We start from the raw sequence: 23,595 nt of genomic DNA on the forward strand, positions 1-23,595 counted from the left end.
GTTTCGTGAAATGATATAATAATGCACAATTGTGGCGTTCTGCCGCCACCTACATGAAAATACTTTATAGCTGGCGTTAGTAATCCAGCTTCCAAGATCCATTTTTACATTTTATTTTATTTATTTTTTTTGTAAATGCATCATGCCGTTAAACAAAACCAGAGATGATGATGTGAATAACAACGTGAGAATATTTTAGTTACTGCTACATTGTTGCCACTGAGCAAGAAGCTGTATCCCCACGTGACTCCTGTAGTGAGGCCCTGCTGTTTGTTCAGCCAGAGAGGCAGAGAAGAAAAATGGCGGCCCTAGGCGAACCTGAACGGGACGCCGGGCTAACGTTTTGAGCTTTCACATTCGAAGGGACACGGGGGGGGGGCTTCGAGGTGTTGTGCCGTTTCTGGGGTCCGCGCTCGTTCGGCTCCGTAGGGGCACCGTTTTCGCTCGCATTCGCGTATGCCATTTGCACGCAAACCTTGGCATTCTAAAATAATAGATTTCGCCTATCATGAGAGGGAAAAGGGGCAGGCCGCCCAAACCGCTACAAACCGACGAGGCATCCCCAGCTGCAACCCGGGGTCTGCGACCCAGGAGGAACCTGAAGCCCAGGTTTAGAGATAGCGGGGATGAGGACGCCGAAAGCCCGACGAGGGAGCCCCCCAAAACGGCCAGAAAGAGGAAGGCAACGTCAACACGGGGCAGGGGACGAGGCAGAGGTGGCGGTGGAGGAAGAGGAGGCAGAGGTGGTCGCGGTGGAAGACGGACTGCTGTGTCCAAAACAGTGGTGTACGACGACCACGAGAGTGACGAGGAGGACGATGCTGTGAGTTTACGGTCGGAGGAGGACGAGTTTGTTGAAGAGGCACCTCAGTCCGAGGAAGACGAGGCCCTCAATGAGGAGTCTGACTGCCTGGAAGATGATGTGCTGGACGAGGAAGAGGATGGTGCCAGCTTCTGCACAGAGAGTAGCTTTCGGAGCCAGAGCACTCACGCCAGCACTCCCGGTAATCACTGGTCACTGAACGGACCCTCAGCTCTGGAGGTCCCGTCTGGGTCAGAGCATGCAATAATAGGAGCTTGTGTACAGTGCAGGAAGCAGTAAGGTTATTGTTCAAAATGGAGAATGCACACTGTATGCAAACAGGCCGCATTGAAGCCACTGCAGGTGGATTGAAGCATCAACCGTATCAGTAGCCCGACCCGTTTCCGTCGCCTGACGTTATCGTGTAGTTCACACTCATTTCCAAAAAGAATCTGAGGGTCTGTGTAGCTTTAGCTGCCATAGCCGGAGCTAATAACTTAGCTTATAACAAGCTAATGTTAGCACTGAAGGTGGCTGTTGCCTACTGTGTGACAGCTATTAAAAAAATAAAAACAAAACGCACTTCATATTTGCAGCCCACACTTTTCAAACCTTTGCTTGAAACACGAACTTTAATTCTTTTTTGTTTCATTAGCCGTAAAGAAAACAAACACACACAGCTAACTAACACTAGCCTAGCTAGCATGCCTGTAATTTTTTTTATGCTTTGACAGCTTTCCTTAGGCAGAACAAGTTGCTTTATTTGTTCGAGACTCTGGATAGTAATTACACCTAATGTCTTCGTAGTAAACCCATCATCATAGAGAAGTTTAATTAGCGTTAACGTTGTTCACTAATTTGACAGCCACTGTGCTGTATGAGGATGAGGCAGCCTCATTAGCTAATGATGAGCAATTTCAGCCATAGTAGCTCTTGTAGAAGTCTCCAGCTTTGTAGAGTTTGCAATGTCTTCAAAAGCATTTAAGTGATGAAATGTACTTTGTTTCAAGCAGTTATTGAATAATTTTTTATGTTATTCTGCAATGATGTGCCAGTGTAATCAAATATTTTTTTCTTTTTATCCTGCAGGAAAGAAGAAGTTACGGGCTCCCCGTCCTCGCACTCCAGTTCTGGAAGACAAGGAAATCCCTCTTCTTGAGCTTCCGGAGACCTCTGAGGATCTCTTGGTGCCCAGTGTGGAGCTGCTCAACATCAGCTCCATCTATGAGGTGCTGCGGAACTTCAGCTCGGTCCTGCGTCTCTCCCCGTTCCGCTTTGAGGACTTCTGCGCCGCCTTGGTCGGCCAGGAGCAATGCACGTTGATAGCGGAGATGCACATCTCCCTGCTGAAGGCCATCCTACGCGAGGAAGACTCCTCCAACACTACTTTTGGTCCCGCTGACCTGAAGGACAGCGTCAACTCTACTCTGTACTTTATCGACGGCATGACCTGGCCCGAGGTTTTGCGGGCGTACTGTGAAAGCGACAAAGAGTTCCACCATGTTCTGCCGTACTTGGAGACAGATGAATATCCGTGCGGTTCTCTCGAAAGCAAGGTTAAGGTGCTACAGTTCTTAGTAGACCAGTTCCTCACCACTAACATTGCCCGCGAGGAGCTCATGTCCGACGGCAGCATGCAGTACGACGACCACTGCCGCGTGTGCCACCGTCTGGGAGACTTGCTGTGTTGCGAGACGTGTTCTGCCGTCTACCACCTGGAGTGTGTTAAACCGCCGCTGGAAGAGGTTCCAGAAGATGAATGGCAGTGTGAGGTTTGCGTGGCGCACAAGGTGTCTGGAGTCACGGACTGTGTGACCGAGGCACAGAAAAACAGGCCCTACATCCGCCAGGAACCCATCGGATACGATCGCCACCAGAGGAAATACTGGTTCCTAAATCGAAGGATTGTTATGTGAGTTGGGGCCATCACCGCCTGTTTAGCTTACGTTTTTGGTGACATTCTCTGGTAATCCATATTTAGTTCAGATTACATAATTTACACATTAAGCAATACACAGTAAGCCCAACAGAATAAACCTTCATATGCCTCTGTATATGTTCAGATATACAGAGGCATTACAAGAGCTCAACATTTTCTGCAAAGCATTCAAACACAAGAGAATATGTTTAAAGCTTTTGAAAACTCAGATCAATTGTATAATCAGAAGATGATACAAGAACTTCAAATTAGCAATCCATGACATCCTGTTTCCCTGGGAAACGGAGGTTAATTTCTTATTTCTGCTATCCACTATGTTGGAACCATAATTATTTGTCCACTCCAGACAAACTGCAGGTAAAACAAACATCTCCAAAGCTCATGGTTAGGGAACCAAACCATGATGCCAATCAGTCATTACACAACAAACTATTGACAAGGAGTGAGGCTTGTTCTGGTAAAGGTAAGCAGTTTACTAAAAGCTGCTGTTACTTTGACTTGAAATGTGTGTTTTGGACACACAAGAAGAAGATTAAACTAGGACATAGAAAGGTAAAAATGAGAAAAGGGATGTCATGCTTACTGTTAGTAAAGGTGGATGGTTTGTGGTGCAATGAGACTATTTGTCTTTCAAAGGGAGTGGCAACCTTACTTAAAACAAAATCTGATGAACTCTAACCTGTAAAACAAAAATGGGTTATCGCTGCTTTTTTATTTTTTTATTTTTACAACGAGATTATGATCAAAAATTGATGGTAAAGGAAAAACAGTTCTCCAGACATGGTTCTCCCATGGCAATCTTAAGAGACTAACCTAAATCCAAACTCGAAATCCTTTGGACGTGAGAGCACAAGAAAAGACCTGGAATTGTTTTGAATAAATGTTCTCAAATTAATGGTTGGATTGTTCAAAACGTTTAGCTTTCTATGCATGGTTTTCAGGGCTGCACACCAATTTGTCCGTGTTTGTTCTTTATCGGCTGGTTTATCATATGAAGTTTGGAATCAAATAGATTTAGTTGAACACATCCCTGCGAAGAACGAGACAGAACCTATGGTGATGAGTTTAGACGCAACTATGTCTAAACTCATCATAATGTTGCTAATGTGTAGCTACATTAGCTTTTTGTAGATGTGACCGCAGTAGGTAATTGTAGCTAATTATGTTATACATAATATGTACAGCGCTACATTAGCTTATTAGCCTGTACCATTACAAAATTAGCCTGTACAAAGTCACTTAATCCATAAAATTTATACGGGGCAAGTAAAGCCTGGTGGCCCGCCAGACTTATAATGCACTGGGGAAGGAAACCCTACTAGACATCCATTGATATTTTGGCAAGGATCGAATATTTTTACAGATTAGACCCGTCCTCACATCCTCCGTTGTCTCTTCCCAGTGAAGAAGATGGGGAGTGCGAGAAGAAAAATATCTGGTACTACAGCAGCAAGGCACAGCTGGAGGAGCTCGTCGAGGGTCTGGACAAGGAGTACTGGGAGACGGACCTCCACGCCACCCTGGAGGAGATGAAGGAGGAAATGCACGCTCACATGGACATCACAGAAGATCTTACCAACCGAGCTCGTGGAAGCAACAAGGCCTACCTCACCGCCGTCAACGGTACGCCATAAACCTGCTTGCCCTCAGGACTCGAGGGGGGAAACATGTGGCACCGTTAAGCAAACGTTTGATTTGCTTGGGATTATGTCTGGCTCAAAACGTTTAGGGAAAGCACACATCTATCACATCGCCAAAGGTCTGAGGTATTTTATCAAGCTACGTGTTTCGACGCCGGTGACAGTTGGGTGTTGCCCTTTGCGCTCCCTGACATAACGAGCAACTGTTTTCCACTCGGCCTTCCTCCAAGATGCTACAGTGGTTTGAAGACCTTTTCAGTTCTTAGCCAGCAGTTTCCGTTTCTGTTTGGCTGCCCTATCATCTCTCTCTTTCAGCCAGACTTCCTTTGTGTGTCGCTACAACACTTAAATCTTGTCAGCAGTGAGATTTCTTGGCGCCTTTGGCTTAAAGGAACACTTACGGGGGGTATGTTTCATTGTCTGAAGCGTGCTCCTGCTGCAGGCTGCTTCCTGGCATCAATCTCATGTGTTGGTGCACATGATCATCCAGTAAAGTTTTTGGAAGGATAGGAGTAACAGGGTGACTTAACTCACTTTTGGTTTACTCATACATACTCAGAGCCAAACCAATCAGAGATCACATTACTGATTTCAAATCAAAGATCTTTGTCAATACACGTTTTGGCTCATCGCGATTTATCTTGAAAAATAAATCACTTTCAAAATATAAATTAGCTTCTGAAAAATGAGACCGGATTTCAGAGCGGCCAGTCTGCGTTGATGAATAGCTACAAACCCAGTAAACATTCAAGTGTTTACTACTCTGTACTACTGCAGCTGTAAAGGAGTCTCTTGAGACTACTATTTCTGTTCCTACTAATAGTAATACTATTATTCCTACATTACATTACTACATTATTACTGCCTCAAAGAATGCCTCTATGACAGGTTGTGCTGAAACTACAGGGTGTACTTACTTTCAAAATAATTTTCACCAACCAGGAAAACTGTATCAGTTGAAATTTGATTCCGCATGTTTTCAGCAATTTTCTTTTTTCAGTCTGTATGGAAAGTGAGCAAATGACAGCGTGCCACTTTTAAATATTTCATTCTATTCTGAACAAAGCGCAGTGTTTGGATAAGATGGTCGTTTTCTGGAACCGCATTGCAACTTCTTCACCGCGTAACAACGTAGGGATTAAAAGGAGAGCAGTAGATTAGTTGTACATGGCAGATTATTGAAATCCAAAAAAATTGATCAACAAAACATAATTTTGCTTCTAACGACGGTGAACTAGTCGCAGTTTCAGACCGCCCAATCGATTTGCCCAACAGAAAAAAATGCAATTTTTCAACAATTCCAATGGTGCCTTCAAATGATATGGCCTGAAACGGTAATGGCGCCTGGGTTTCAGTCTAATTGCATCTTTTCATCTGCAGAGGTGTCCGCGGAGCGTTTGAAGATCAGGCGAGAAGAGCAGGAGGCAAAGAAACGAACGGCGGAGGGGAAGAAGGAAGCAGAAGGGGGCTCCGTAAACACGACCGAGCTCCCGACACAGAAAAACAAAGTGGAGGACGGCGAGCCCACAGAAGACACTAGTTCACAAGGTAAAATAAAAAAAAGAAGATAGAATACGCTCTACTTGCTTATGTTTTTCAAACACGTTTTGAGTGAATCTGTGTCGATATGACTCCGTACCACAGCAGCTACCGCTCAGCCTCCTGCAGAGGAGACACGCGTGTCCGATTCCTCTGCCTCCCAGGACGCAGCTGCACCCAACACTGAATCTCTAGAGCCAAACAATGAAACGGCTCAAACTGAGAACCACGAGGACTTAACTCAACTGGCAACAAAGGGACAGACAGGTACCCCCCCTTCACCGCCCCTGAGTCATTGTTTGTCCTAAAGTCAAGCTTTCACACCCTGCTCAAGGTTTTCCCCAGAAAACTTGCTAAACCCGGTTGTAGGGGCGCTAGTCATCCAGCGGCCCACCGTGTATTGTCAGAAGACACTATTAACGAGACCTAAAATCTTAAAAATTCCAATTGTTAGAATAAAACTAGCAATGCTTAGCCTAGTGGGGACGAATGTGAAGTCTGGTGACCCGCCAGGCTTATAGTACACAGCTTCCTGGCTGTGAGATAAATTAAAACAAGCTTGATCGTTTTCATCCTGGTTAATATTTTGTTTACAGAGACCTCGTAATCCATTTTATTTGTGGTTCTAGTTGTATGTAGGTTTTTATTTCAGTTTTATTTATTGTTTTGCTATGCTTTAATTTGGATATTTAAAAGATCTTCCACTTCCAGGGTTAAGAGTTTGTTACAAAATGAAAGACTGTTGGTCTTTGAGAGGGCGAACTTGACAACATAAGTGGTCTGAAAACAACATGATTATCGTTTATCGCAATAATTACTCGGACAATTTATCGTCCAGCAAAATTTGTTAGCAAGTGTGTATTTCTGATCCTCAGCATGTTTGAATTGTAAAGCTCGCTGGTAATCCTGATTATTTTTATTGTTTACCATAGCCTATCAACTGCAGCTGGCTTTTTTTTTTTAGAAAACCTGCTTTCACTGCTTCCTGTTCTTGGTTTTCTTTAACATAAATAATGTAGACGAGCAGCAGAAGTCTGAGTCCACATGCGAAGACGCAGAAGGTGATGAATCGTCGTCACCGAGCCGAAACAAATCACACGAGCGGCCGTGTCAGCTAGACGCGCCCAGCGACGGGGACCCGCTCTCTGCACCCAGGGGCCTCAAGAAGGTGGAGCCCCCCGATCTGGCCGACAGGTCCTCCCGGTCCTCCTTTACCAGCCAGGATGGGACCGGTAAGCACAAACATGGAAAATTGAAACATCGACCTGATTTGAGTTTCGGCTGTGTCGAATTGTTCTTGTTTTAACGATGTGAGGGCGGCTTGACTTCTTTCTACCAGAGGACTATAATGAAAGGATGAAGAAGGAGAGCGGAGCAGGACACGAACCGAAAAATCTAATACAGAAAGGCAACGAAGGGGTGAGGTGTCCTGGTGGATTCTTTTTGTTTGTTTTAAATTAAATGTAGAAGCGTAAATGTGACATTTTTCTTGTACTTCAAAAAAAAATATTTATTTGTAATGATTGCAATATGTCTGTGGAACCTAGTCTGCTGTATTAAATCGAGCAAAGTTGTGGTAACAGCATGTGAATCATGCTGCTAGCCTTAAAGTGGAATAAGTCACGTGTATAGAAACCAGGGGAGCACTGATTGCAGTTTTCTGGCCGATCAATGATCTTTTAAAACTGGCCAATTCCAATTTCGGCCAATGCTGTTTTTTTTATTGGTGTTTTTTGTTTGAGAAGTTAATAATGGTGACAAAGTTGGCAACAGTAGAGAGACTTCTGCTAAATATACACCTGCAGATGTCTGACTAGATCAGTGCATACGAACAGTTTCACATACAAGTATCGGCCGGTCTCCCAAAACGAAGGAAACTGGCACAGATTCGCCGCCCCAACAGAAACTGAACCCTCCTGCTGATGAACTCCTAACACCCGTCCCATCTCCGTTCCAGTCGTCTCCCACTGCCAACACGTCGCTCCTCACCTTCCTGAAAAGGGACCTGGCGGTGAATTTGAACAACCTGTTCAAGCTGGGTCAGGAGGGCAAATACAGGGTATACCAGAACCAGTACAGTACCAACACCTTGGCGCTCAACAAGCATCAGCACCGCGAGGACTACGACAAGAAGCGCCACCTCTCGCACAAGTTCAGCCTGACCACGGCGTCCGAGTTCAAGTGGAACGGCTCCATCCACGGGGCGCGGAGCCTGACGGTCGCCACGCTGCGCCTCACCATCATCCAGCTGGAAACCAACGTCCCCGGACCGTTCATGCACCCCAACTGGGCGTCGCACAGGTACGTCTGGGTGGCTCTTTCTATTAAATACAGAGAAACGTCAATGTTTGTGTGTATTATGTCATTGAACTGTATATTTTTCATTTTTCTTTGTAGGACCAACTGGAACAAAGCAGTACAGATGTGCAGCAAGGCCAGGGAATTTGCTCTGGCCTTGGCCATCCTGGAGTGCGCAATCAAACCGGTCGTCATGCTGCCCATCTGGAAGGACTCTCTCGGCCACACGAGGTAAAGGAGGAGCAAGGCTCAGCTTGGCGTTTCACTGATACGTGTCCTTGTCAACGCTGTTCGTAAGTTTCGCGTCTTGTCCTTCAGAATGCACCGGATGACTTCCATGGAACGGGACGAGAAGGAGAAGGTGAAGAAACGAGAGAAAAAACTTGAGGATGAAGAGACTTTGCAGCAGGCGACGTGGGTGAAGTACACCATCCCCATCAAACACCAGGTAGAGTACGGAAATATTATTTGGCTTGGAAAGGATTTATACGAAAACATGTTACACTTTTCAGACTTTTTTTGTGTGTGTCTGTGAGAAAGTTTAAAACCTCATTTCCTTTTACTGCAATATTCTACTGTGCTCCGTTTTGTTTCCATTGTCTAAAATCCCAATAAAATTACATAGAAGTTTGTTTGTTTTTTAACCTGGGAATATGTTAGTTTTATGTAAGGCGGACACAATTAATCAGATTAATTGTGATTAATCGATTGTCGAAATAATTGTCAACTAATTTAGTACTGGATTAATTGTTAGCTGATGTATACAGACTCAAAAAAAGGCAAATTATGGAAATAACACCATATCCAGAGCAATAATTGATAAAAGACTGTACAAAAAAATATATATATACATTTTGCATTCTTTGTCTGTAAATACCCAGAACTCTTCAAGTGGAATAGTTTTAGTTTCACCTAGTTCAGGTTCAAATATAATTGCACTTTAGGCAATAAAATGTACAAAATCAGCTAATGTGGTTAAATAAAAAATCTGCAGAATGTAACGGTTAGTTGCAACCCTAATTCCATGCATACCGATCCGTGTTGCACATATAAATGTTTTCTAATAAAGTGTTTTTTTTCTCCTAAGGTGTGGAAGCAAAAAGGGGAAGAGTACAGAGTAACAGGATATGGTGGTTGGATCTGGGTCAGTAAGACGCACGTGCCGCGCTTCGTTCCAAAGCTGCCGGGGAACACAAACGTAAACTACCGCAAGGAAATGGAAGGTAAGGCAACTTCCTCCAAATGTGTCCGTTGTCCTCTGTTGTATGTTTTTACATTTGAGGCTTAAGCTGGTTTTTGATTTCTTTTTTCAGCTAAATCAAGAAAAAGTGCAACAGCTTCCATGAAAACTGAGGATTTAAAAGAAACTGAGAAGCAGGTTCCTGAGAGTGCAGAGGTCAAGGAGCAGGAACCCGACTCATTGTCCCAGGATGCATCTGTGGTTAATGGCAGCCAACCCCTCGGCAACAACGTGGAGGACATTTCTGTAAAAGATGAGCAATCAAAACCTGCTGGTGAAGAGAAAGAGGAGGAAAAAATGGATGTCGACAAGAAAGGTAAAAATCTGCAGTTGTGAACGTGGTTTTAATTCTTTCGTAGGCTAACCTCTGAATCTCTTTGTCCAAGATGAAGTCGAAAGCAGCTGTCCTTCCCTGGCTACCGCAGTAAGGGAAACATCACAGGCACCGGAAGAACCCAAAACCGAGGAGATCCCCGCTAAAATCTTCTACGACGTCGTGAACGTCAGCGAGGGTTTCCAGCTGCGAACAGCCTACAAGAAGAAAGTAAAGCCGTCCAAACTGGACGGGTTGCTGGAGCGGCGGGTCAAGCAGTTCACCCTGGAGGAGAAGCAGAGACTCGAGCGGATGAGGCAGGCAACCCTCCTGTCAAAGACGACGGCCGCGAAACCCGCCGCCGGCGTCAAGATGGAAGGAACGGCAAACGCCAAGCAGCAGCTGGCTCTGCCCTCAAGCGTTAAAACGGAGGAGAAGGAAGAAAACCTACGAGGGCCAGATCCTGTCGTCAAAAAGCTCGACTTTGATGAGGAGAGCACAAACTCAAAGGCGGACGTCAAATCTGATTCCGCCATGTCCGGCCAGAGTAACTTGGCCGAGGCGAAGGCCGTTGACTCTCATAAGGAAGTGAACGGAGAGCCGGAACTCAACAGCATCAACAGTCGTCTGCTGGAGACGACGGGGAACAACGAAATAAAGAGAATCGGAGAGAATGTCAAGAAGCGGGGGTACGAAGAAGTGGATCAAAGCAGCGGACAAATGGACTCGGAAAGCAAAAGTAGTCTTTCACAAATAAACGGCAAAACCGTCTCCGCAGACTCCGCCTCTCCGGTCCAGGGCGACAAGTCGGATCCCGAGAAAGAGCCCGTCAAGTCTTTGATGAACGGGAACCTCTCACGAAACGATCTGTCCAGCGTAGCACACCCGCCACCACTGAAAGTCCCCAAATTGGAGAACCACGTTGAGGACAAGGCAGAGTCTCTGAACAGCGGTGATTATTCAGCCGTAACGAGTGAGGGGTCGCTGCCTGTCAAGCTGGAATCGTCCAGTACGTCTTTCCACAGCAGTAGTACTACAGACAATTGCACATCTAGAGAGGATGTAAAGACCTCAATCGCTAACGACTCCTCAAAGGAGCCTCAGAAATCTTCTATGCACGACACATCCAACAGCTCCAGTAAAACTCCCTCAGCAGAAAGTAGCTCGGTTTCCTCCGATACCGTTTCTGCTACCCCCCTACTGGGCCTAGCGGCACCCGTCTCCCTGAGGAGAAAACCCAGCGATGCCAAAACCACTGCGCCCGTCTCCACGACGGCTGGCTCCATGACGATCAGTAAAGAATACTCCACAAGAGACAGGGTCAGCTTGCTGCGGTTCTCCAAGTCCAAGAAGGCGCGCTCTGGCACGGCGCTGCCGTCCTACCGCAAGTTTGTCACCAAGAGTAGCAAGAAGAGCATTTTTGTACTGCCTAATGATGACCTGAAGAGGCTGGGGAGGAAGGCGGGCATCAAGGAAGTGCCCATCTTCAGCTACAATGCCAAGCCGGCCACCGATATCTGGCCCTACCCTTCGCCTCGGCCCACCTTTGGGATCTCATGGAGGTCGGTGACATGCACAGATTGTACAAATCTTATCTTTCTTGCTTCATAAACATCTATTTATGTAACTTTTTTTTTTTTTTAAAGATACCGTCTTCAGACTGTGAGGTCACTGGCAGGCGTTAGCTTGATGCTAAGGCTGCTGTGGGCCTGCCTCAGGTGGGACGACATGGCTGTGAAGCCTTCTGCTGCGGTGGGAACGACTCGGAAAGGTGAGAAAAATTCATCATTTGCTTAGGGCTGAAACGATTAATCATGATTAATCGATTACTGAAGTAATCGTCAACTAATTTAGTAACTGATTAATCGTTAACTGGAGTTTACAGACTCCAAAAAAAGAAAAGAAAAGAAGGCCAGTTACTGAAAGAACAACACAAACAATGCAAAACATTAATTTGCATTTAAGATATTTTAATTTTCAAACTTTAGCAATAAACATTTATTTTCTGACATTAAAACATATCAGTTATTATTACAGCTGCTTCTCTTTTTAGTAACAGTGATGAAATTCCTGTCATGTCAGTTTGGCAGACTGTTTCCTTTCACTGTAAATCTCTCATTTTAGAGCCGTCCACAAGTTTTCAATTGCATTTTTCTTCTTCATTTTTCTTTCTTTATTCAATTTTTATTCTAAATAATCTACTTTTTTAATGTTTGACTTCCTTAGAGCCGTAACTCGTCTAAACTAACGAGGCTTCTTGTCCAAATGGAGACTTTCTCCTCATGCGTGACTTAAAACTAGGAACCGTTTTGTCTCTAGAAACTACAGACACAGACATAATCACGACAGAGATTATTCGACGGAGGGACGTCGGGCCCCATGGCATTCGCTCAGAGTATTGCATCAGGAAGATCATCTGCCCCATCGGAAACAGGGACACTCCCAAAGGTAGGAGGTTTTGGGGGGGGGATTAAGTACCACCAAATGTAAATTTTAAGAGTAATCTGGACAAAGCGCATTATAAGAGAAATAATATAAGACAAACAAGAAGCATTTAACCCTTTCTGTGATTAGAAACTCCAACTCCTCAAAGGAAAGGTCTGCGCTCGAGTGCCTTGAGGCCTAAAAAGCAGGAGCCGGCCAAACAGACGGGGCCTATCGCTGTGGAGACGTGGGTCCCTGAGGAGGAGCTGGAGCTTTGGGAAATAAAAGCCTTCGCAGAGAGGTTAGAAACACACAATCCAAATTGTCAAAACTATGAATATATTTTTGGGTGAATGAGTCATTTTCAGAAGGACTGTCTCTACTCTTCATTTTTCATATTTTTTTTACTTGGTTGTCCAGAGTGGAAAGAGACAAGTCACAAGGCTTAGATCCATCCAAAACCGGCGGGACTCTGAAGACCGCAGAGGAAGTGAAGGCCCATTTGGAGAATCAGCTGAAGCAGGCCAGACTGGCGGCCCAGCAGGTGACGACATGACACAGCTACGGCTGCAGATTGAGACGGAACACTGCGTCTGTCAGCAGTGTGTCTGCGCAGCCTTGGAAAATCTTAATGTGTCTAATATTAAGGTCTTAAAATGTCTTAAAAGTCATTAAAGAGAAGGGGAAAAAAGTTAGCCTTAAATACTTTAATTTATACTTTAAAAAGGTTTCTCCAGGTCTTAACTGGAAATGTTTTTTCAGAAACGTCTCGAGCAGCAAAAACTCAGCACAACCGCCACTACTGCCACGACCACCACCACCACCAGCACAACCGCAGTCAGCGCTCCCAGTACACCGACCTCCACCGGCCAGAGGATGAGTCCAATGACATCTGGAGCCAAGATGGTCCTGGCCTCCAAACTGGGCTCCCCGGCTCCCTTCCAGCAGGACAAGAACTTCCACCAGTCCTTCGCTTCCTGGGTGAAGCAGGGCCAGAACAACAGCAGCAGCAGCTCAGGTAAGGAGTCATCTAGTATCATCGTCACAAACATTCATGTATCGGAGACGGAATCACCAAAAAGTGTTGCTTTTCAAGCCCAGCCATTCATACAACGTCTCGTCTCTTTTTTTAAATATAATTGTTCATCACATTCCATGTCACTAATCGAAAATGCCTTGCCAAAAAAAATTATTTCATAACTCTCGGTGTCCACTTTCAGTCCTACGAAAATCAGCAATTTTGTGACTCTGATGTTGGATCCGAACCTGACGTGGGAACTAAAATAGAACAAAAAAATAAAAATCCAACTTTTAAGCGTTCTACTCGTTCTTGCGGACTTGGACCTCACAGTGGACACCTCGGCTGTAGGTCGGCCGTCGCCGCGGCCCCTTTGTCCGGGTTACACGTGACTCCAGGTGGCGTGGTGTGTCTTGCAGCCTCGGCGGCCACGGCGGCCGGCAGCATTGTCGCCGCCTCAGAGCAAACCTTCCAGATCGCTGGCGGCCCAGTGACTGTGGCCGGCCACGTCCTCGCCACCAAACTGCCGCTGCCCGCTAACAGCAAGATTGTCACACTCAATGTGCCTTCTACTCAAGGAGGTAGGGAGCATGAGCGCCATCCGCTTTGGCAAGGCCAGTGGGCTGCGATTGCCAAAACGGATGGGAAAACTGTCCTGTGGAAGGCCTAAATTTGTTTTACGTGTTGACCCTCAGCATGATGAGTAAATTGTCCCCTCGTGAGTCTGTACCGATGGAAATGTGCATGCCAGTTCAAGAGTCTTAAAACCACTTAGGTGTTTATTAAACACACAGCCACACATGCAGAGCATGCCTTTACACATTTGTATATTAATCTACAACGCTCCTCTGCTGACATGATGGATTTTGTCAGCAGGTGTAGTTCAACAGAAGGTTCTGGGCATCTTCCCTTCTGGACCTCCAGCAAACCTCCGGACGTACAGCACATTACATCCAACAACTGGGAACATCAACCTCAGAGCCGCAACCTCCAGCATCCAGCAAAAGGTCTTCTGGTTTTAAATCCATCCGTTTTATCCAATACACAGAGTGTTTTTCTTGATAATCTTAAAGGTTGTTTTTTTTTATGTTTCTTCTAGGCCACAACAACAGTAAGCCAGACACCCGGTGCAACAGGGAACCAAATGACTTCAACAACGGTTCGAATTCCAGCAGCAGCTCAGCAAGGTGATTTGACAAAAATCAACTTTTTTTTTTTTTTACTTCTAAGCCATACAGAAACAATAAATGTCTCAAATGTGATCCCAGGTCAGCCGACTGCAGTCCAGATGGGTCACACTCAGCCTGCAGTCACAGCCGCCTCCGGTATGCCTTCCGCTCCCAGAACTGCAGGCCTGCCAGCCTCTTCGGGTCCAGTCACCACGACTCCCGGACAGGCCCCGAGGCCGCAGCAGGGCCAAGTAAAACTCACCATGGCTCAACTCATGCAGCTGACGCAGAGCGCACAGGTGAGTTTTTGCTTTCTTTCCTGTTTGCCTGTCTAAAAACGGAGCTGTCGCTCCCACTGTGAAGGAAAAATATTCATGCATTCACTAAAAAAAAAAAAAAAACCTTAAATTATTTAGATGTGATGTTAAAGATGTTGAGTTTTTGCAAGATCTCAAGTTACAGATGTTTTCTGTAAGCCTCTAGTTGAAGGCTGGTGACTTTTTCCCAAGGACGTGATGGTAACAGAGGTTTCTGGACTTCTTGTTTATTATCAATTTCTGTTATTTCAGGTGGATGAAATTCTCTTAATGTCCAAGTAACTGGAACTTGTGCAAAACAATAAAAAAAGGCTTTATGAAATGTTTCAAATGTATATGATCTGTATGAATTTCCATTTTACACATGAACAGTTGGTGGAGATTGCAAAAGTTTAGGCGGAGGTCATATGTTTCAATTCTGCAAGATTTGGAACAGTAACTCTAGTAACAGTGACTGGCCTTGTAGTTGTAATAGAGACTCCAGGGTGCCAGAAAATTATGTTGGGGATATTGGAGGGCAGTTTCAGAAAAAGCGACTCGCTGTGGGGTTTGAGTCTGTGAACCTTTTTCTGGGCTCAGAAAGTTTGACTGAAACCATGTCTTAATTTTCATTTGATGTTGAGAATATTGCTTCTGACATTTTTCAGGGGGGGAACCCGGGTCTGACTGTGGTGATCCAGGGTCAAGGCCAGACCCAGGGACAGCTTCAGATCATCCCGCAGGGTGTTACGGTCATCCCCGGACCCGGTCAGCAGCTAATGCAGGCAGCCATGCCCAATGGACAGATCCAGCGCTTCCTCTTCACTCCCATGCCCCCGTCGTCAACCGTTTCAACTTCATCCCCCATGAACGCTACCCCTACAAAGCCCACCACAACTCCAAGCCCTCAAACCCTAACATCTTCTCCTCCTCAAGTGCGAGCCGCAGCCCAAGTCCAGACGACTCCATCAGCCTTAGCCCAAACGCAAATGACCGCGCCTCTTCCTGCCCCTACACACGTCGGGAGCCCCTCACCAAAGCCGAGCTGTGCCCCCAGCCCAGCTTCTGTTCCTGGCCAGAACCAAGTCACGTCCCCTGTGACGCCTACACCTCAAGCCTCTCCACAAGGACACATTACAGCTGCTTCATCCGTCCCCGCACAGGCACATATGTCTTCTCCAGTGCCTTCTTTAGCACAGCCTTCCACACAGGTGTTAACCCCCCCGCCATCAGTTGTTGCACACCCGCAAGTGGTGAGATCTGTCGGTGACTCTCCACAAAACCTCAACCCAAGTTATAAACCAGGCTTCTCCTCCACCCCCACACAAATCCAAGCCATCCCTCAAACCCCAATCTCCACCCATACAGCAGGTTCACCTCCAGCACAAACCCAAACTGCAAGTTCCCCTCCCATACTGGGACACACTGCTCTCCAAACCCAAGTCCAGTTCCAGCCCCAGTCTGTCTGCTCACCTCCAGGCTTGACCTCAACCCACCTCCAGATGCAGACCTCGAGTCCCGTGTCTGCTCCAGTGTCGGTCAGGCCAGCTGTCCAGGTCTCACCCCAGGTTCCCGTTTCTGCCTCGCTACCTTCGCCTGTCCAAATACCAATGCCGGCCCTGGCGCCCGTCTCAGCTCCTGTTATAGCTGTCGTGTCCACCCAGGTTTCCATCCCTTTCCCAGCCAAAGCTCCAACCCAAATACAGGCCGCACCTTCTGCGCCCCTTCATGCAGCCATGGCAAGCGCTGTTGTCACACCTGTCACAGCCACGTCTACCATACCTTCAGTGGCAGGTAAAGAACCAAAACCCAACACGTCATTGTACTTTTTCTTTTTTTTTTTAAATATTCACTTCCCTTTGTATTTTTTCTCCTTTCATAGCTCTGATAGAACAGAGGGCAGCTCAGCCCAAAAACTGGACTCCATCATCGTCTTCGCAGGCTCCAGCTCAGGCTGTAACTCCAGTCACACCACCCGCCATGGCCTCCGTTCCTTCGTCTGCTCCCGCACCAGTCTCCATTCACTCGCCCATCGCTCCTTCGCCTCAGACGTCTCAGACTCCACACTCCCAAGTGCTGGTCCAGCATCCTACCATTGTATCTGTGCAGCAGGTGTCCCACGTGGCAGGATCAGCGGTGCAGGTCAGCATGAAGGGGTTACCCGTTTCCTCCGTTGTGTCCGCCGTAAGGCCCGCGCAGATCCAGACCTGCAGCCAAGTCCAGCAGATTCCACACCTCCAGCCTCAAATTCAAGCTCCAATTCAGTCCCAGATCAGAGTTCAGTTCCAACCGCAGGCTCAAATACAGCCACAAACACAACAATCGCCTCAACCCCAAGTGCAACCCCTTACTCAGGTTCAGTCCCCCCCCATGCAGCTCCAGGCCAGGACGCAGCCTCAGTACCACCCCCAGGTTCAAGCTGCGTTTCAGACGCAACCTCAGCCGACGCAACAGCCTCTGATTCAGTCGCAGCCTCCGGCGCAACCTCAAGCCCAGACTCCGCTTCAGCCGCAGCAGATCCAAACCCAACTCCACACCCAGGTCCAGATCCAGCAGCAGCAGCAAAACCAGATTCTCGCCCAAAGTCCGCAGAAACCCCACGTCCACGTTCAAACCCAGGTCCAAACTCAGCCTCAGTTTCAGGTGCAGTCGCCGCCACCGACCCAAGTCCCCCAACCGCTGCAGGTCCAGCCCCACGGCCAGGTCCAAGCTAAGCTCCAGGTCCAGTTCCAGCCTCAGAGCCAGCCTCAAGTTCAAGCGCAGCCTCAGTTGCAGGTCCAGTCTCCCATCAGGCACCAGCTCATCACCGTGTCGGGCCTCCAGCAGCCGGTGCAGCTGCTCTCCGCCCTGCCGCCTCACGTCGCCGCCCAGATCCAAGCCCAGATCCAGGCGCAGGCTCAGCAGCAGGGGGGCACGGTCCCCCAGCAAATCAAGCTGCAGCTGCCCATCCAGATCCAACAGGCTGGGGGCCAGATCCAAGCCCACCAGATCCAGAACATGGTGACCATACAGGCACCAGCGAGCATTCAGGAGCAGCTTCAGAGATTGCAGCAGCAGCAGCAGCAGCAACAACAGCAGCAGCAGCAGCAGCAGCAGCAACAACCACCAAAGAAGAAGAAACATAACGAGGCTAAAAGGGAACCCAAAGACCAGAACCTGCATGTCATTAGTCCTAAAGATGGCATTCAGAAACCGGTGAGACGCAATGGCATAACAGTTATTCATGTTTTTTTTTCTATATGAATGAACTCTCTCTCTAGATAAGTTGAAGGTTAATGGGATTTTTTTTTTTTGCTTGTCAGATGGCAGTAAAGCAAAATGCTTCAGCAGAACAACTAAAACAAAGGAAGAGCCTGGCTGCAGCAGAGCGGGAGGAGAACCAGAGGTTGGAGCTCAAGTCATAAGCTAGATATCACTATAATTAATATTTAAAAATACTTTATTCATCCCAAAGGAAAATTAAACTTTGCAACTCATATCCAACCCGATCACATTTATTCAAGTAACTTTAAAAAAAAAAAAAAATTACATTTAGTAGTAATTTTACTTTGCTGTACTTTGTACTTCTACTTGAGTAATTTTACTACAACGTGTCGCTGCTCTTGAGTGAAATTTCTGGATTCTTTACCCACTGTGAGAAACTTCACTGAATGAAAAACAAGCTTGCTTTTTTTTTTGCAGTTTTTTTTTAATAGCTAGGGCTGAAATGATTAATCGGAGTAGTCAGATTAATCGTGATTAATTGGTTATTGAAATAACCGTCAACTAATTTGGTAATCAATTAAACATTAACTGGAGTATACAGACTTTAAAAGAAAAAGCCATTTACTGGAAGAACAACATATTCAGAGCAATAATTAAGTCAAAACTGTACAGGAAAAATATACATTTTCCATTGAAGATAAAAAAAAAACTTCTTTCTTTGTCTGTAAATGTGTTCTACCCAGAAGTGGCAGTTTTAGCTTCATGTTCAAATTCAAATGTTTTTGCATTTTAGGCAATAAAATGTTTATTTTTTAATTTTAAAAATGAATTATTTATTTGTATTTTTTCGCGTATTTTTAAATTGGAAAAATCTGCAGAATGTGGAATGTTTTCCTTACCCGATTAATCGTCATAACGTTTGATTTAAAAAATAATCATCAGCTGTAGTTCCACACAATTAAAACAGCAAAGCCACAGCTAAAGCTCTACCTTTCTCTCCCTCTCTCTCCCCTCAGAATGATCGTGTGCAACCAGGTGATGAAGTTCATCCTGGACAAGATTGAGAAGGACGAGAAGCAGGCTGCGAAGAAAAGGAAGAAGGAGGAAGTGGTTGAGCAGAAGCGCTCCAAGCAGAACGCCACCAAGCTGACCGCTCTGCTGTACAAGCACAAAGAACAGCTGAAGGCCGAGATCCTGAAAAAGAGGGCGCTGCTGGACAAAGAGCTGCAGCTGCAAGTTCAGGTTGGTTTCCGGAACTAAACCGGGCCAGGATTTCTAGAAATTGCGATTCCAGACTCTTGAGAAGTGATTTGTCTTCCTAGGAGGAGCTGAGGCGGGACCTGGCCAGGCTGCAGAGGGAAAAGGAGAAGGCGCGCGCCGCCATCGCCCAGGCCGCCGCGGCAACCATCAAGGCAGCCTCCTCCCACCCGTCACACCTCGCCCACACGTCGCACTCCTCTCACAGCTCCCAATCCTCCGCGTCCTCGTCCCACAAGCGGAAGCGGGAGGAGGAGCGGGACAAGGACAAAGGCAGGGACAGGGACAGGCACCACGAGAAGAACAAGAAGCGGGACCGGGAGAAGGACAGGGAGCGACACCGAGACCGGGACAAAGAGCGGGAGCGCGAAAGAGAGCGCGACAGACACCGGGACAGAGATCGGGACAAGGAAAAGGAGCAGGACGGCGACGCGGAGCAGGATTCCGGCTCGCTGAAACACAAGAAGAAGAAGAAGAAGCTGTCTTCTACCTCAAAGGACCACAAGAAGGACACCAAGCTGTACTGCATCTGCAAGACGCCGTACGACGAGTCCAAGTGAGCTCAGAGGGCTTCCCCGCCATATTTTGGTTCGAATTCAGTTCGAATTCTGCAACGAAAGAACATTCTCTCCTCTCTCGCAGGTTCTACATCGGGTGCGATCTTTGCTCCAACTGGTTCCACGGCGCCTGTGTGGGAATCACGGAAAAGGAGGCCAAGAAGCTGGAGGACTTTGTGTGTAACGACTGCAAACGCGGCCAGGAGGGGCAGAGCAACGAGGAGCTGTACTGCATCTGTCGGACGCCGTACGACGACACGCAGTAAGGCTCCGCCACTCGTCTCACTTCTGTCCATGGCTGCTTGTCGGTCAATGAGTGCAATTAGGATTAGAACAACCAATGTAAAATATACATTATAAAGAAACTGACAAAAACAGCAGGTTGACTAACTTGGTCAACTAACCTTTAAAAAGTAAAATAAATAAATAAATATTAAAGCACGAGATCTGAAATTGCGGCTCGTTGGTGGACGTGAGAGCACAAATAATCGTGGCACATCATGTAGTAAAACCTCGGATAGTTTGCGTCTTCTACGTCTGTGTCTTTCCATAAACCCTGTGTCGTCCCCGTTCAATCCTCACCCACAGGTTCTACATCGGCTGCGACCGCTGCCAGAACTGGTACCACGGGCGCTGTGTGGGCATCCTGCAGAGCGAAGCCAATCACATCGACGTGTACGTGTGTCCGCAGTGCCAGTCCACGGAGGACGCGATGACGGTGCTGTCGCCGCTCACCGACAGAGACTACGATGGGCTGAAAAGAATATTACGGTCATTACAGGTACGAGCTCTCTCTCTTTTCTTTCTTTACAATCTGAACTCTGGATTTTTACCAACCGCTTAACGTTTGTCATGTCATCACCACAAACCTGAATATATTTTCTAGAGATTGTGAAGTCTGTGTTGATCAAAATAGATGGACTTTGTATTGAATGTTTTTTTTCAGAATTTTACTAAGTGTGTAAAATGTGATGTATCTTTTTCTGACAAATGTGTCCTTTACTAAAAAAAAAAAAAAGATAACTTTTGCCTGTTTGTTTTTCGTCAGTCTCACAAAATGGCGTGGCCTTTTCTCGAGCCGGTGGATCCCCACGATGCACCGGATTATTACCGCGTGATCAAGGAGCCGATGGGTACGGCCTCCGCTCGGCACATGCCTTTTAGTGAACGCAACGCTCGTTTCATACTCATTTGTCTCTCTTTCAAGATTTTTCCACAATGGAAACCCGTTTGCAAAAGCGACATTACCAGAAGCTCACAGAGTTCGTGGCGGACGTGACCAAAATCTTCGACAACTGCCGCTACTACAACCCCAACGACACGCCCTTCTTTCAGTGCGCCGAGGTGCTCGAAGCCTTCTTTGTACAGAAGCTGAAAGGTTTCAAGGCCAGCAGGTAGGGCGTGCTGCTGCTCCTGCCGAACCGAGGTTCTGAGGATTTGCTTGTTTGAGCCCGTAAAGATTTAATTTATTTATGTAGAAACTCTGCCATGTTTATTTGTTTCTAACTTCATCCGTGTTTTTATGTATGCCTGTCTTGTTTTTTTTTTTGTTTTTTTTTTTAACTACAAGCATGAGTGACGCAGCTTGAAGTCATAGAGTGTGATTTATTTTCTACATGTGCACATGGTCACAGTCATTGCCTGGAAAAGTGTTCATACTATCAGAAGTTTTTACATTTTGTTGCGTTAAACCACAAACAGCAATGTGTCTTATTGGGACTCTGGTGGGCACCGCTAACTGAAAAGCTAGCTAAACTAAAGCACTAATCATAAACGTTGGTTCCACTAACCACCACACCAACATGGTATTTATGTAGCAGGAGCTAACGCTAAAGCGCTAACTTCAATTCAAGCAGCAGTTTAATTTTGACCTTGTAATTTGCATGTTCTACAATGCCTATACATTGTTTTTATTGAGAGAGCGTGAGGAGAGGAAACAGAACTGCCACGTCAACACTTTTCACCCATGGTCAAAATAAGAGTGCAAATATAAACGTTGAACTTGAAAATTTCTTAATAGTCGATGAACAAAACTTCATCACCAATGTCAAACTATATTGAGCTGAAAGTTTACAAAACGAAACAGCCAATTAAAGTAGAGCAGAAGAAGATAAATTAGGGGACGCCAAGTGTGCTAAACGCTTTCAAAGTGCTAAATGAGAAATTAGCTTTGGTGTCGGCATGTTAGCAGAAAAGTGCCGGTAATTGTGAACTGGAAAGAAATTGTAAATGTTTTTTTTTATTTTATTTTATTTTTTTATTAGGCCTGCAACCTATAATCAGTTAATCTATTGATTAGTCTAACGATTAATTGATTAATGGATAAAATTCTACTTGTTTTTATTTAACCACTTCAGCCTTTCATGTACGACATTAGAAATACATTAAAAGATGGCCTTGTTTTTGAGTCTGTGTACTCCAGTTAACGATGAAGCGATCACTAAATTACATTTTTTATTGGGTTAATAATCAATTAACCCAATTAATCGTTTCAGCTATGGTTTATATTGGACACGATTATGCATATTCAGCCCCCTGATGAATGCTCTCATCATCTTTGCACATCTTTAGATTAAATTGATTGTCCTTCCATAACTGAAGGACGTCTGGAGCTCGGCCAGATTAAAGTGTTTGTGAATAGATATTTTCAAGTCTTACCTCAGAGACGGTTGGCTCTGCTGTAAGAGAGCCAGCGGACCTCTGAACCAGTTCTTAACTCTTTTGCAGTCTCTAACATTTTTTTTCCCAAGGATTTCCCTGTTTTAAACTCGGCTCTTCAACTCTTAGCATCTTCTCTGTTCAGAGTGAGCCGTTGTGCCAACTGAGGCTCATTTGCTGTAACGGTGACCGGTCAAATAAACCTGTTCCTATTCTTGTGTAGGGGATTTTTATTTGTAGAAAGAGTTGAGTATAATTTCTCTTCCACTTCACAATTACGCAATATGTTGGTCCAACATAAAATCCCTGTAAAACACTGAGGCGTGTGGTTAAAACGTGACAAAATATGAAACACCTCCATGAACGCTTTTCGCAAGGCGCACTACGTCTCACCGTCTCAACACTGACTCTGGTTGCGTCTCTGACATGTTTTTGCGTCTGTGTGTGTGTGTGTGTGTTTGTGTGTTTGTCCACCTGTGCTGCATGCCTGTGATTTAAGCCATTCCATCTTCTTTTTGTTTCTTGCAGATTGTCTGATTCTTAAGTGTGCCAGTCTAGCTGGAGTCTGGACTGGATGCTGGGGGGTCTCTCTGTTGACACTGAAATAAACAAACAAAAAGAAATGAATTATGTGTTTCCAAAACGGCAAAAAGTCTCAAGAAAAGCCCCCTCCGCACACACGTGCACACACGCAGACTCACAACCACCAAATGTGCTCTTTGTTTTTTGTTGTTTTTCTGAAGAATGAGTTGTAATCATAGCGGAGCAGGAAACATGGCAGCCATTTTGTTCTCTTTCAGAAGAAATTAGGATACCAGCGTTTGTGCTCAATCAAGCGTTTTAAATGCTTTTTACTCACAAGCGCCTATTTATTTCTGTTGAAACATCTCAGTTGAATTGGACATGTTGAAGGTGTTGACTAAAGTATATATATAAAAAAAAAGCTGCATATTTTTTTATAAAGGTATATTTATGAAACATTTTTGTATGTTACTTCACCTTTAGTTCTGGATGTTAACTACATTTTATGATGTACAGTGGTTGTGAGATTATATGTCTGACTGTATTTGACCCTTTTTTAATAATAAAAAAAATGATCATTTTAGATTATTAATATTTTCTTAATCTAAAATGGTCTGAAGAGAGAGAAGTGCGTCTTCCTCGACTCCCAAGGTTTTGCGGTCATGAAAGGTCTGGTCTCGAACGGAGGCGTTCGCGCCAACATGGCCGCACATCATGGC

At 45.7% G+C, this 23,595-nt stretch overlaps 1 protein-coding gene across 5 annotated transcripts; it reads left to right on the forward strand.

Annotated features, from left to right (window-relative positions):
- Positions 1 to 255: 255 nt before the first annotated feature.
- On the forward strand, positions 256 to 22,981 carry bptf (bromodomain PHD finger transcription factor). 5 transcript variants are annotated; one of them, XM_017306297.1, is made up of 32 exons: positions 256 to 1,004; positions 1,892 to 2,714; positions 4,144 to 4,364; positions 5,762 to 5,929; positions 6,026 to 6,187; positions 6,940 to 7,152; positions 7,260 to 7,339; positions 7,878 to 8,221; positions 8,318 to 8,449; positions 8,537 to 8,666; positions 9,306 to 9,441; positions 9,532 to 9,774; positions 9,845 to 11,333; positions 11,418 to 11,542; positions 12,091 to 12,219; positions 12,346 to 12,496; positions 12,616 to 12,739; positions 12,958 to 13,213; positions 13,633 to 13,794; positions 14,087 to 14,220; positions 14,313 to 14,400; positions 14,482 to 14,681; positions 15,347 to 16,472; positions 16,561 to 17,873; positions 17,981 to 18,063; positions 18,899 to 19,124; positions 19,205 to 19,695; positions 19,782 to 19,958; positions 20,285 to 20,477; positions 20,745 to 20,829; positions 20,904 to 21,090; positions 22,883 to 22,981. In XM_017306297.1, the coding sequence occupies exons 1-32, from the start codon at positions 509 to 511 to the stop codon at positions 22,896 to 22,898; spliced, it is 9,903 nt and encodes a 3,300-aa protein (XP_017161786.1). In that variant the 5' UTR covers positions 256 to 508; the 3' UTR covers positions 22,899 to 22,981. The 5 variants fall into 5 exon arrangements, with proteins under 5 accessions (XP_017161786.1, XP_017161787.1, XP_017161788.1 ...); XM_017306298.1 differs by having other exon boundaries at positions 14,090 to 14,220; XM_017306299.1 differs by having other exon boundaries at positions 6,029 to 6,187.
- Positions 22,982 to 23,595: the final 614 nt, after the last annotated feature.

The sequence above is a fragment of the Poecilia reticulata genome, linkage group LG8 (genome assembly GCF_000633615.1).
Source record: "Poecilia reticulata strain Guanapo linkage group LG8, Guppy_female_1.0+MT, whole genome shotgun sequence".
Lineage (NCBI taxonomy): Eukaryota > Metazoa > Chordata > Actinopteri > Cyprinodontiformes > Poeciliidae > Poecilia > Poecilia reticulata.